The sequence below is a fragment of the Mangifera indica genome, chromosome 7 (assembly GCF_011075055.1).
Source record: "Mangifera indica cultivar Alphonso chromosome 7, CATAS_Mindica_2.1, whole genome shotgun sequence".
Taxonomy (NCBI): Eukaryota; Viridiplantae; Streptophyta; class Magnoliopsida; order Sapindales; family Anacardiaceae; genus Mangifera; species Mangifera indica.
The window spans coordinates 482,076-494,777 of record NC_058143.1 but is presented as its reverse complement, the minus strand read 5'-3'; the positions used below and the strand labels follow the sequence as shown (position 1 = coordinate 494,777).

The following is a 12,702-nucleotide window of genomic DNA, read 5'->3' as shown; positions in this document are numbered from 1 at the left end:
CTCTTGCTTCTTCCCTCACCTCCTCCATGAGGATGATCAACTGGATTCATTGACACTCCTCTAACCACTGGTCTTTACCCCAGCCACCTGCTCTTCCCTGCCTTCCTAAGCTTCTTCGTTTTATGACTCGGGTTTGACACTGAACCAATCGTAGCCTGGCACTTTGTATCACTCAATTTCTCATCCCCCGAAGGCAACCTCACCAAACAGTACCTTCTAGTGGGGTCCTTCAAAATCTTGGTTAAAGTGCCCGCCGAGCGAACTAGCTTCCCCCCTTGACCTGGGTTAACCTCAATGTTGTGAATAATTGTACCGATTCGCATTGCAGCGAGTGACATACAACTTCTAATTTGAGAGTTTATATCGAGGTGGGCCATATGATTCATTATTTTCTCTTTCACTGATTCGGTTTCTATGAAAATATTGAAAATTTAAAATCTTTTATCCAAGATGCCATTTTTCAAAGATTGGATTTTTATGAATACAAAATGATTCAGATTACCTGAGGAGAAAGAGTAGAGAGTGTTGGAGGGAGGAAGAAACTTGGAGATGAGAGAAGAAGCTGAGCGAAATCTGCAAAACGCCATGTCTATCTTTAATCTTTACGTTTCTTCATGTGAGCTTTTAGGGTTGAGCGTTTTGAACTCTCCTGCAAATCATGATGTCATTTTCGAAAGACGAAAACGGTGTTGTTATAGTCGTACAATAAGGACTTACGAAGGTCGTCTAACTAGTTTGAGAAATCTAGGGGAGGTCAGGTTATTCAAGGATAGAAGTGGGTATCCATGCACTTTTTTTATTCGCTTTTTAAGAATAAATACATAATAAATTTAGGTGCCAATCAATAGTAACGATTAAGGGTGAGCCAAAGACCATGATGAAACCAAAATCATAGGAGTGTTGTGGTTCCGCTTCCTATTCAAAACCAATGTCAAAAAAGTACGGTTTGTTCTCAAAATTTATGAAATTGATATTGTATAGATAGATTTTGGATAGAAACTTGTTCTAACATATTCGGGCTCTTAAATATTAGAAACTAATTCTAAGATTATGAATAGACATCATATAATTTTGATTTCTGTTTAGAACATGGTACTCGAACATGCTCATCTTTGACGAGTAAAATAAACAAGTGGAATCACAATTACAAGGTACCCAACTTTGCAATTCCTATTTGTACCCACAATAGACAACCATAAGAGATATTTCAACTATGAAATTTATGGAACCAACATTATACAATTTTGGTTCAAAGTAAGATCATGTCCTCACAAGATCCAATTTTTAAATCTTAAGAATCGATAGTCCGACACTTTATGATTTGATAGCACCATTCTGGCCTTGTATAGTAATGTTGGGTGTGAAATGAGAAAGGGGTTTTTTTAGACTGCGTAAAAGGTCGTAAGTTTAGCAAGCTTTTAATAAAGTCCTTAAATGACTTCAAATAACAAAGCCAACGTTATTGTCTCCCACTCCTTATGGTAAGCATATGAATATTTATCAGCTAAAATGATGTATCATATCGAGAGATGGTTATATTTTTCAATTTTCATCTACTTTGAAAATAATTGGAATTGTTACAAAATTTCACCCGAATCATCCCGAAAGGTAAGAGCTACATGAAAACAATCTCTTGTACCAGAAAGAGATTGGCGACCTGGGACAAACCATCACTTCAATGTATAAAGAGTTGCTCAATGGATAATAAACCGATTGAGAAGGTTTGACACCTTCATGTTAACTCTTAACTTAATCTGAGTCAGAGGACAATTCAGATTCGGGAACTAATGCCGCAACCATTTTTGACAACATCTCTCCCATGTCATGGATTTCATCTGTCCCGAAACCCCAACTTCTAAGCAGCTCAGCCCCGAGAGCTCCACGCTCTATTCCAAATTTCCGAAGATTCCCCAATCTATTTTGCAGAAATGGCAAAATGGAGTTGCTTGATCTCAATCTGGCAGCCATTGGTATAGAATGAACATCAAGTGATCCTCTCAATGTAGACCCCAAAATTGGGCTGTTCAACAGCTCGCCATGTTGACCAACAAGATTCCCGAAAATTGAAGGAAATGGCAAGGGAATGGGAAGTGGACATTGAGCAACTGATAGATGGCAAAACATTGGTCTACTTATTGCATGTTCATAAACGGCATTAACTGAATCCTTCACTGCAGAAACTGAAGCATGATAACCACCTGAGGAACAAAATGTCTGAGTTAAAAAAATTATCAAACAGCAGATGCAAAGGAATGTGTAACCCGGTTAATATTGGAGACACCGATAATCTAGTTTAGTAAGCAGATGTAGGTTTGAAAATCAAATAACAGAAAGTTTCCAGGTTAGGAGACTGAAAATCAATTAATCCAAAAGGAGACATTCTAAATGATACCGGAACCAAGTGCTCCATGAACAATCATGGATTCCACGGCCTGAAAGTCGTCTACATCATCTGCCACTTCTGGTGTCAAAGGCTGCAAACTCCCGACCAAGGATTGCTCACCCTGTTTCCCTGAATTTCATTGTCCTGAATGGTTAACCAAACTCACAGCTTATAAGTAAGGGCAATAAATGTGAAAACATTGATACAATACGAGTCAATGGTGGTGCTGGCATTGCAACATCCAGAATAGACACCATATTCTGCCTAGCTTGCCCAGCTAACATTTGTACAAATTCATTAACATCCACAGCACCAGAGACAGCACATGAATCCGCAGTTGGCCCAACTGGCTCCATCTGGAAAGGAAGACTGGCAGAGTGTAGAGCTGCAGCATAAACTGCACTGTAGTGGTAAGGCTTCTCATCTTCAATACAAAGGAATGTCGTAGCTTTACCTTCCAAATCACGAGCAGAAGATTAGTCCATAAACTAAACAAGGGTAAAAGAAGCAGATAAACAAAAGAGATCATCATTAGAAATTGAGGAATAAGTGTATGCAAACTGAATTATGCGTACACCAGAAGAAAATCAGAGCATATGACAAATCTGTGACAGAAATACAAATAAAAACATGCACTCAAGCCGAGTGTATCTAATCCAGAACAATCAAAGAAACCCAATGAATGATTACTTCTTTCAAGAAAGAAAAAACTCCAGAAAAAGCAACCAAATCTATTGGCAAGTAACAATCCAGAAAAGATAAAGGGGTTGCATTACACACAGAAGGAAGTTAGAAAATCGCATTAAAAAATGTATTCGACATATTACTGCTCACTTGTACTCAGGGAGGGTAAACCAACTGGCACAATCAATTTACAGTAGGGCACTAATCTTGAAAATGAAACTGAATCATGAAGGTCCCTGAACACTGTTTGCTTCCTGCTTCTAAGTATAAGAAGTGGGACTGCAGGCAGCATAGAGCAACACTGGAGTGTTAGTGTACTCATCAGCAATATTCTCGAAAAAGTCAGCAGCTACAGCTGAAAAACCTCCAGAGTCATCAACAATAAATTGAAAACCCTGTCAAAATAATCAAATGCTCAAAACCCAAAAAAAGGCACATTAAGTGTAAACTCATATGAGGTGCATAAATGGGTCCTTCAAACTTCAAGCGCATGAGAAAAACAGTTATCCTATAACTCAATATAGTTTATGTTGTTGAAATTTCCTAATTGGGCTAAATCAAAATGGAAGGAAGTAAAAAATGCTTTTCAAGTGAAACATACCCGGACATGATCACACTCTTCTACAAAAAAGCGAAGCCTTTCACATATGTCTTCTCGAAAACTTCCAGAGGAATTATCCCTTCCAATTCCATAATTATCAAATTCCTGAACATCCATCCATAATCCACTTAATTCATAGAGACTCTGAGGATGATATTGGACTTTTGAGAAGTCTGTCCAATATTGGACACCATTATCTAAGCATTCAACTATATCCTTATCCTCAATTTCTCTTTGAAAGTCATTCCTCTTATCCTTGGTAGCATTCATCAGCGTGAGGTTTTCCTGCTCTTCCTCGTACAAACTTTGTAAGAACAGATTCTTCTTACGAGGCTCAGACACTTGAGTGGAAACACTACCCTTCCTGCACATTGACATACAGAAATTCAATCTATTTAATTGGCCTCAGAAAACTACAAGAGAACATTTAGCAATTCATTAATAAATTCAAAGGCAAGTTTATCATACCCAAAATGAGAAACAAAGAGAAATTTTGCGCCACACAAATTTAGAGGGCTTCTGATATAAATTTATAATTTAAGTAAAAAAACAACAAAGAGCTACAAAGTTTCTTTTTTCTTTGCTGAAAAATTTTAAGAACCCCATGAAATATACAAGACAGAAATTGAAGGACAGATTCGGGTGAAAACTGTAATGATTTCTGTAATTAAACAATGGATCTCATATTATACGAACATCATTCTAAACTTTTTCTCCACTTTCTTTCTTTCTCATTCAGGAACCGTGGGACTAGTAAGAAACTGCATCTCAAAGATATTAATGTTAAAAATGTTATGAAAAAAGTTTCTCACCATGTCACAACATCTGAGGGGGAAGCCTCATTGTACAATGTACCACGTGAACTGACTGATCCAAGGGATCCTGCAACATGAAAACTACACACATAAATCTACAAAGGAATAGCACATATATTTGTCATCTCTTTGGACATTTCATGAGATAAGAAAAGTGACTAGAGTTAGATAAGGTCCTAGCTAAAAAGGCCCATCAGCTTTTGTTAACACACATTTACAGTTTTAGCAGTATATAAGAAAATATTTAATCAATTCAAGTAATGTCACCAAGATGATACTAACAAGTAGATCCTATTTGCAAAAGCAAAACTCAGTAAATCAAGTAATTATCAGCATTGCTTATAAGCCAAGTACCTTGAAAGTCAACCGAAACAAGGCGAGGAGTATATGTAAGAATCCCCTGCACAATTTTTACCAGACAATAGTGTGTAAATTTCATCTCTATGAAACAGTGCAAGCAAAAAACAATAACATGAAGAAAGAACCTAAGCAACAGCATACAACATGATCTCATGAGAATTTTCAACCAGATTACAAATTAGATAATATAAAAGTCCGATAAACCATCACCTTCACCAAAATCTCTCTCAAACTGCTCAAGTCCCCACACCAAAGAAAGAAAAATAACCACACCGCACAACTCAAAACCCGAGAAAAAACTTACAACCATGGATGCAATTACCTAATTACAGAAATACAGCGTCAAAAAGCTCCACCTGATGAGTCTCGCCAGTGCGGTAGAGCATGTCCTTATTCAGACACTGATTTTTGAAGACTGAATCCCCTTTAGGGTCAGAAGCCAGCCCAAGTAACTCATCCTTCAAAATTACAAAAATTACAAAATATTTACGCTAAAACAAAAAATATGCAGCCAGAAGTTCCCACAAGAAAGTAAAGATTAACAAGCAACAAAATTTAGTCTAATTTTTATGGGTGTGAGAGAATGAATTATGCCTGGAAGTTCCAGAAATGAGAGCCAATGAAGTTAGCAAAACCTCCCACTTGGATTGTCACGATTTCCCTCATGATTGCCTGCAAACAAAACAATGTTAATTGAATCTAAAAATGAAAAATTAAAACGAGGCAAACCCAAGTTCAGTATATATTCCTTAATGAACATTGTTATTGTATCTAGTAATGAAATAAGAAATAAAAAGAAACCCACATTCACCACCGCCAAAAAAGACCAACGCCCCGGAAAGGCAAGCCCAATACCACAAAAAAAGAAAAAACTCATTTATAGTTAAAGTCCACCCATGACACTGCTGCAGACTAAATCAATACAAACCAGAGAAGTGTGAAGTGGTAGTCCAAAGGTGGGGCCCAAAACTGTGAGGAGAGAGGCGTGCAGGAGTGTCGGAGTAACTGGCGGCCCGGAGCGGAGCGACGGAGGAGACGGTGGGTGTCTACGTGGAGGTGTAGCCGAGTGGGGGTTTATGTTAAGAAGAAGAGAAGAAGAGGCAGACGGGTTTTAGAAATAATAAAAAACTAATTATTTTAAAATTTTTGAATGTGAAATTCCAATAAACCCCACAACTTTGTCAACAGGGCTAATCATCAGACTCTCTTTTAATTTTCAGTGAATTTACTTTGGAATGGAATATATATTTTTTGTAAAAGGAATTTCCTCCAAATCAATTATATCGAATAAATAAAATTTTAAATATAAATAAATTAAAAATATTATCTTGATATATGATGTATTGTAAAAAGAATTTGAAGTTAAGTTCTTCATTTTAGAGTCTTATCCCTTTACCATTTACATAACCTTTTAGGGATTTCAAATTGAAATATTTCATAAAACAAACTCATATTAATATTTGAGTTTAAATAAACTTAATTCAAATTCAAAACTTAAATTGTTTGTTAATTAAATTCTAATATCAAATTAAGTTATTAAAATTCAAACTGAACATAACTTATAACATAGGCACATTAAACTAATATTTAATTGAAACTCGATTTATTTGATGAGTGCTTATATTAAATCCCGCTCTAAAATTTTGTAATTTTGAAATAATTATAAGGGTATATGTTTTAACATAGGCATATTAATTTTATTATAATAAAATAAAAGATCTAAAATTATAATATTTTTGATCGGGTCGGGTTTGAATCCCAGGCCTAGTTCCTCTGTAAAATTGACTTGTGATCCAATTCCAGAAACATTCCCCTTAATATTATAAAACAAAATTTAATAATATTTATGGAAATCAATTTAATTATAATATTATTAATTATTAAGTTATTACTATGATTCGTACATTTTACTTTTACACTCTGCTCATCCTCTTCTTCTTTGCTCTCCAATGGCCGCCGTTTCTACACTAGAGTCACCAACCTGCTTCCTGAAACCTTCCTCAGACTCTAAGATCCCTCCTTCCATCTCAAAGTTTTCACCTTTTCTTTCGTATTCGGTCTCCATATCTAACAAGACCTTTCACAAGTCCAAGAGTTTGGTGGTCTCTGCTGCAAGTTCTGATAATAAAACCATTGATAGCTGCTTTCCTGCCCCGGCTCCCACTCGCCCGAAGTACACTCTTTGGCCTCCCGTTTAGTTTTGTGTGATAAAATTTGATCTAATTTGAATTGATAAATAATATCATTGAAAGGTAAATAATATTATTAAAATGATGAATGATATCATTGATAAGATAATCAATATTGTTAAAGGGTAGATGAACCAAACTTTTAAATTAGAGCTCTAATTCGAGTTTAATTCTTATATGCTCAAAAGTGATAGAATATTTTGTTATTTTTTAAATCTATTAGGGTTTGTTATTTTTTAAACCTTGGGGGCTAAAAGAACGAGTGGCAGAAAAAGAGGGACATGTTGGAGTCATTTACAAGAAATTAGCGAGGCCCATGAATAATTGACCTAAAAAATTTATCATGATATGACGGGAAATGGACGCCCATTTAATTTATCATATTGCTTTCTTTCCCTTCAAGTCTTAGTTGTCTCTAATTCAAGTTTAATTCTTATATGCTCAAAAGTGATAGAATATTTTGTTATTTTTTAAATCTATCAGGGTTTGTTATTTTTTAAACCTTAGGGGCTAAAAGAACGAGTGGCAGAAAAAGAGGGACATGCTGGAGTCATTTACAGAAAATTGGCGAGGCCCATGAATAATTGACCTAAAAAATTTATCATGATGTGACGGGAAATAGGCGCCCATTTAATTTATCACATTGCTTTCTTTCCCTTCAAGTCTTAGTTGTCTCTAATTCGAGTTTAATTCAAAAGTGATAGAATATTTTGTTATTTTTTAAATCTATTAGGGTTTGTTATTTTTTAAACCTTAGGGGCTAAAAGAACGAGTGGCAGAAAAAGAGGGACATGCTGGAGTCATTTACAGGAAATTGGCGAGGCCCATGAATAATTGACCTAAAAAATTTATCATGATATGATGGGAAATGGGCGCCCATTTAATTTATCACATTGCTTTTTTTCCCTTCAAGTCTTAGTTGTCACAATGTCGATGGCAAATGGGGCTTTTCATTTTTAATACTTATTACATTTACCTCCTTGATGTTTGAAAAAATATTAAAGACCCCTAATCTTTGTTTTAGTTCAGTTCAATATAAATTTACCCTTGATGTCATGCACAAAGTAGGGGTAGTTGATAATCTCTTATATTTATCTGGTTCAAGAATATTTACTTCTAAAACTTTTGGGGAGACAAGAACAGTAAGCCTTTTTATTATTATTATTATTATTGATATGATGAATTGTTCATTACTTTTAACTTGTGAAGAAGAGGATCTAGTAGTGTGTGAACTCTAAATATAATATAAAAAATGAATAATTAAAGTTTTAATATTTTATTAGGTGTTTTAGATTTCATTGCCTTTGAAGATATGTCGGCATCCCACTCCTCCCCACCTAAATTAAATTATTTTTAAATAAAATTTAAATCTTACCTTATTAATCGTATCGATATTAATATAGATCATATCAAACCTTATTTAAGCAAAGATAGATTTAAATTAAATTAAATTTAAATAAAAATTAATTTGAATTTGATTTTAATATCAAATCTCTAACTCAATTTTGAGCTAACAACTATATTGCTAGATAAGTTAACAAAAAAATGTTAAAGAATAAGAAAAAAATTGTTACAAAATATGAAAAGGTTACTAAGAAGATGAATCTATCACCAAATTTTTGGTGCCTCACTGGATTCTAACTAACTTGACTCAAACATAAATTGAGGTAACTCGTTCAAATCAAATATCAAATTAAAATCAAATCGACTTAACTCGAATCAAACCCAACTCATAATGAACTGAAAATCTTGTTTTTTTTGTAAGCACAATACTATTATTTACAAATTAGAGTTATTTTTAATTAGTTAATCATGTGACCATAAAAAGCCTTTTATGATATTTCTAAGTTCCACCTTAAAGGAGAAGCTCAGTCAGCAAAATATTCATAAAACATGAACCAAAAGACTTTCACCTAAAAAGGTAGAAAATCTTGATCCTGATAGAGATTTTATAATGAGCATAGTGTTATACCGATATGGAGGTATCACATGAAAGCAAGCAATAGAGGGAAATGAGTAGGGATCACATGAGATGTTTAAAGCAGGCAAGCCATTGTCAAGACCAATAAAGTTAGATTTGAAGCAAGTCGACTTGGTTCAATTTGATTCGAACCGAATTCTAACTAAAACTTTAGCTCAATAACTCAACTTAAATCCCCCTCCAACAATATTGTTAATAGTATTTATCCCATTAATAAACTATTTATTCTATTGATAACCCTTTAACGAAGTCTCTGACTAGTTCAAACAAGTTTAAACTCTAACTAATCAATATAGATTCAAACCGAGCTTAAACCAACCCATGTTTGGGCTTGACTAGGCTAAAATCTAGCTTTAACCAAGACCAAGTCTGCTTCTCTACTTTGTCTACTAACATACAATAAAGTCAATAATATGACTTAATTCTAACTTTCTAAATAAGAATAAATGTACATTTGACTAATTAGAAATCATTTTGCTCAATTTCAATACATGATAGGTTAGATGTACCAAACAATTTCTCATCAAATGATGCACATATTGCACATGGCTATGCAATTCTAAAGTCAATAGAGATGTTGTGGGTAGTAGACTTTATGAGAGTTTTTGTTTTCTAAACATGCTTATGAATGAAAACGATCTTGCAAAGACATTTTGTCTGAGTAGTACATGTTCAAACACTTTTGACACTTCCAATGTTCCTTCTATTTTTGAGTAGAAAGTGTAATACTTCGTAAATTTGGTGGATATATTACAACTGATTAACGTGTCATTATATGATTATATAATTTTGAATTAAAGATAAAATAAACAATCAAATCATTCAATTATATGATGATATAGTAGCCATTAGTACTTATTTATTAGTACACGTAGCTTTACTCTTTCATAAAATACTTTTGAAAAAGCAATCTGAAGGCATTTTCAAAAGACAAAGTCTCTGTGAAGCATTTCATCAACTTACAAAAGCAAAATCTAAAATCAACATTATGCATTATTCAAGTTTCCGATCCAATAGTAATCACATAACGAAAATGCTAAAACATATTATAAAATACCAAAAGTACCCTTTGACACATCATCATCAATCAAGGCACAAATGGAAAATCTGAAGAAATGCTAACAATCTCCAACAAAGAGTTTAGAACAAGCAATCCCATCAAACTAAGTGCTTTATTTACATTGAGAAGAGCATCTTAAGACAACCAAAATCCAAGTGCTCTGATTCTTTTAAACAATTTTGCAACACACACAAAAACCACTTTTGTCTCTCATGTTCTGAAGTAGTTCCCTACTAAATCAATGGAGAATGAGAAAGTAGAAACACGAAAACAAGGAACAGATTAAAAAAACTGCACAGTGACCACAAAATTCCACAAGTGTTACGAATAAATTAATAGTAAGCACAAAAACCACTCCAATCTAATGACAATAAGAAAAATAAACCAACGAGCAAGTCCCACCAAAGAAGAGCAAAAGAAATAAGATTTCTTGGAAAGAGCCCATACAAACAGATTCATTCTCGTCAGTCCAGAACATCAGCTAATTAAATGACTAATAATTCTAATAAGAGTCTTAGGTTGGAAATTAAGACTTAGAAGGTGATTATAAAGATCTATTACAAAATATTACTTGCACAAGATACGCGTAAAGGTGGGTAAGATGAGGTTTTCTATTTATTTTCTTTTTCCTGTTAGGAATGCATACAAGATAATCAACCTCATCTCTAACATGGTTTATTGATAATTGTTCGTATACTTGTTTGCATCAGATACTGCATATACTAAGTGAATATCTTTAAAGAAGATGATAACGAACTATGACTAAAAGAGTCCATTATCAGAGGAACTAAATGTTAAATTAATCCTAGTTCAACAGAGGACATTAAAGCAACAGTTAGTTTAACTGTTTAAGTTTCACATATCAAAACTCTAGTAGGCCTCTCAAACCAAAACAAAGGTAACATCTTTTAAAATTAAGTATGAATATCATCATCCTTAGTTCCTCATCCATACAAAACCAAACTACAAGAAACCAAAATTTAAAGAAAAAGACTACAGAAAAGCAGAAAACATGACAAAGTTCAACATAAAATGTCTAAGATTCAAAAGATTTTCATTTATTGTGGAAAATCAGATCAAACACAAAATTCACTCTACTTTTTTTTTTTTTCCAAATACCAAGTAATAATCTACGCTTTGAGCAATAATATTCCCGCCAAATACACCGAAACTCAATTCTCAAAATAATGATGCACTATACTAGTTAAAACATCATCAATCGCACACAATTCAAATGGCAAAAGTTTAGTAATGTACTAAAGAGTACAACTAATTAAACAAATACCAAAAGCATTTTAAAAAGCTCAAATCAAAAGGATGTTTTATTCTAAGAAGAATATAAACAAACAAATAATTCACTCTCCTTTTCTAAATAGCCAGTAATAATGTACACTATTTGTCACCCTATTAGTCACCCTATTACCAACAAAGAATATCAAAACTCAGTTCTCAAATGGTTGATGTAATTTGCTTAGTATTCAAACAACAATAAGGAACAAAAGAACAAAAGAACAAAACAACCTTACCAACGCTGGAAGCGTTTGAAACAATTAAAATCAATCCAAAAATAGACTTGAATCTTATTAACGATAAACAAAATCCTTCAAACATCAAACGCATAATAATCTCCTTTACTTTCTCTTCTTAGGAGAAGCAATCTTGTAACTAGACTTACAAGGCTTTCCTCACGGCGTAAGCGAAGTCCTTCCATGACTACCACTACTCTTGCTTCTTCCCTCCCCTCCTCCATAAGGATGATCAACTGGATTCATTGCCACTCCTCTAACCACTGGTCTTCGCCCCAGCCACCTGTTCTGCCCTGCCTTCCTAAGCTTCTTCGTCTTATGACTCGGGTTTAACACTGAACCAATCATAGACCAACACTTACTATCAATCAATTTCTCATCCCCCGAAGGCAGCCTCATCAAACAATACCTTCCAGTGGGCTTCTTCAAAATCTTAGCTGAATTGCCCGCCGAGCAAACCAGCTTCCCCCCTTGACCTGGGTTGACCTCAATGTTGTGAATAATTATGCAGATTCGCATTGCAGCGAGCGGCATACAACTTCCAATTTGTGAGTTTATGTCGAGGTGGGCCATATAATTCATTATTTTCTCTTTCAGTGATTGGGTTTTTGTGAAAATATTGAAAATTTAAAATCTTTTATCCCGGATGCTATTTTTCAAATATTGGATTTTTATGAATACAAAATGATTCAGATTACCTGAGGAGAAAGAGCGGAGAGTGTTGGAGGGAGGAAGAAACTTGGAGATGAGAGAAGAAGCTGAACGAAATCTGCAGAGCGCTATGTCTGTCTTCAATCTTTACGTTTCTTTGTGTGAGCTTTTAGGGTTGAGGGTAATTTTCAAATTTAGATACATGATTTCTTTGTGTGAGCTTTTATTGGCCAAAGCACGTCATAATGAGCTTTTAGGGTTGAGGGTAATTTTCAAATTTAGCCAAAGCACGTCATAATTTCTTTGTGTGAGCTTTTATTATTTTATCAAATTTAGGATTTTTGATTTTTATGATTTTGAGTTTGTTTGTGATCGGACTAGACTTTTTTCATAAGTAATTTTCAAAATTCTTTGTTTGTGTCATAGACTATTTAAAGTAATGACCTCAATAT

The 12,702-nt window shown here is 34.1% G+C and overlaps 1 protein-coding gene, 1 long non-coding RNA gene and 1 pseudogene across 2 annotated transcripts; all 3 read right to left on the bottom strand.

The window, feature by feature from the left end:
- Positions 1 to 74: 74 nt before the first annotated feature.
- LOC123220793 (60S ribosomal protein L2, mitochondrial-like) lies at positions 75 to 587 on the bottom strand. Its single transcript, XM_044643381.1, has 2 exons — positions 503 to 587; positions 75 to 412 (listed from the first exon to the last, which is right to left on the bottom strand). The coding sequence occupies exons 1-2, from the start codon at positions 585 to 587 to the stop codon at positions 75 to 77; spliced, it is 423 nt and encodes a 140-aa protein (XP_044499316.1).
- A 949-nt stretch (positions 588 to 1,536) lies between these two features.
- On the bottom strand, positions 1,537 to 5,999 carry LOC123220990 (annotated as a pseudogene).
- Positions 6,000 to 11,629: 5,630 nt separating this feature from the next.
- LOC123221008 lies at positions 11,630 to 12,480 on the bottom strand. The gene is made up of 2 exons (XR_006503194.1): positions 12,298 to 12,480; positions 11,630 to 12,075 (listed from the first exon to the last, which is right to left on the bottom strand). It is a non-coding gene; the product is annotated as an uncharacterized LOC123221008 (long non-coding RNA).
- Between the last annotated feature and the right edge of the window lie 222 nt (positions 12,481 to 12,702).

Coding starts and splice junctions, on each gene's coding strand:
- LOC123220793 (XM_044643381.1), bottom strand. CDS start 587: ATGGCGTTTTGCAGATTTCGCTCAGCTTCTTCTCTCATCTCCAAGTTT. Junction 413..502: donor TCTCTACTCTTTCTCCTCAG/GTAATCTGAATC, acceptor ATATTTTCATAG/AAACCGAATCAGTGAAAGAG.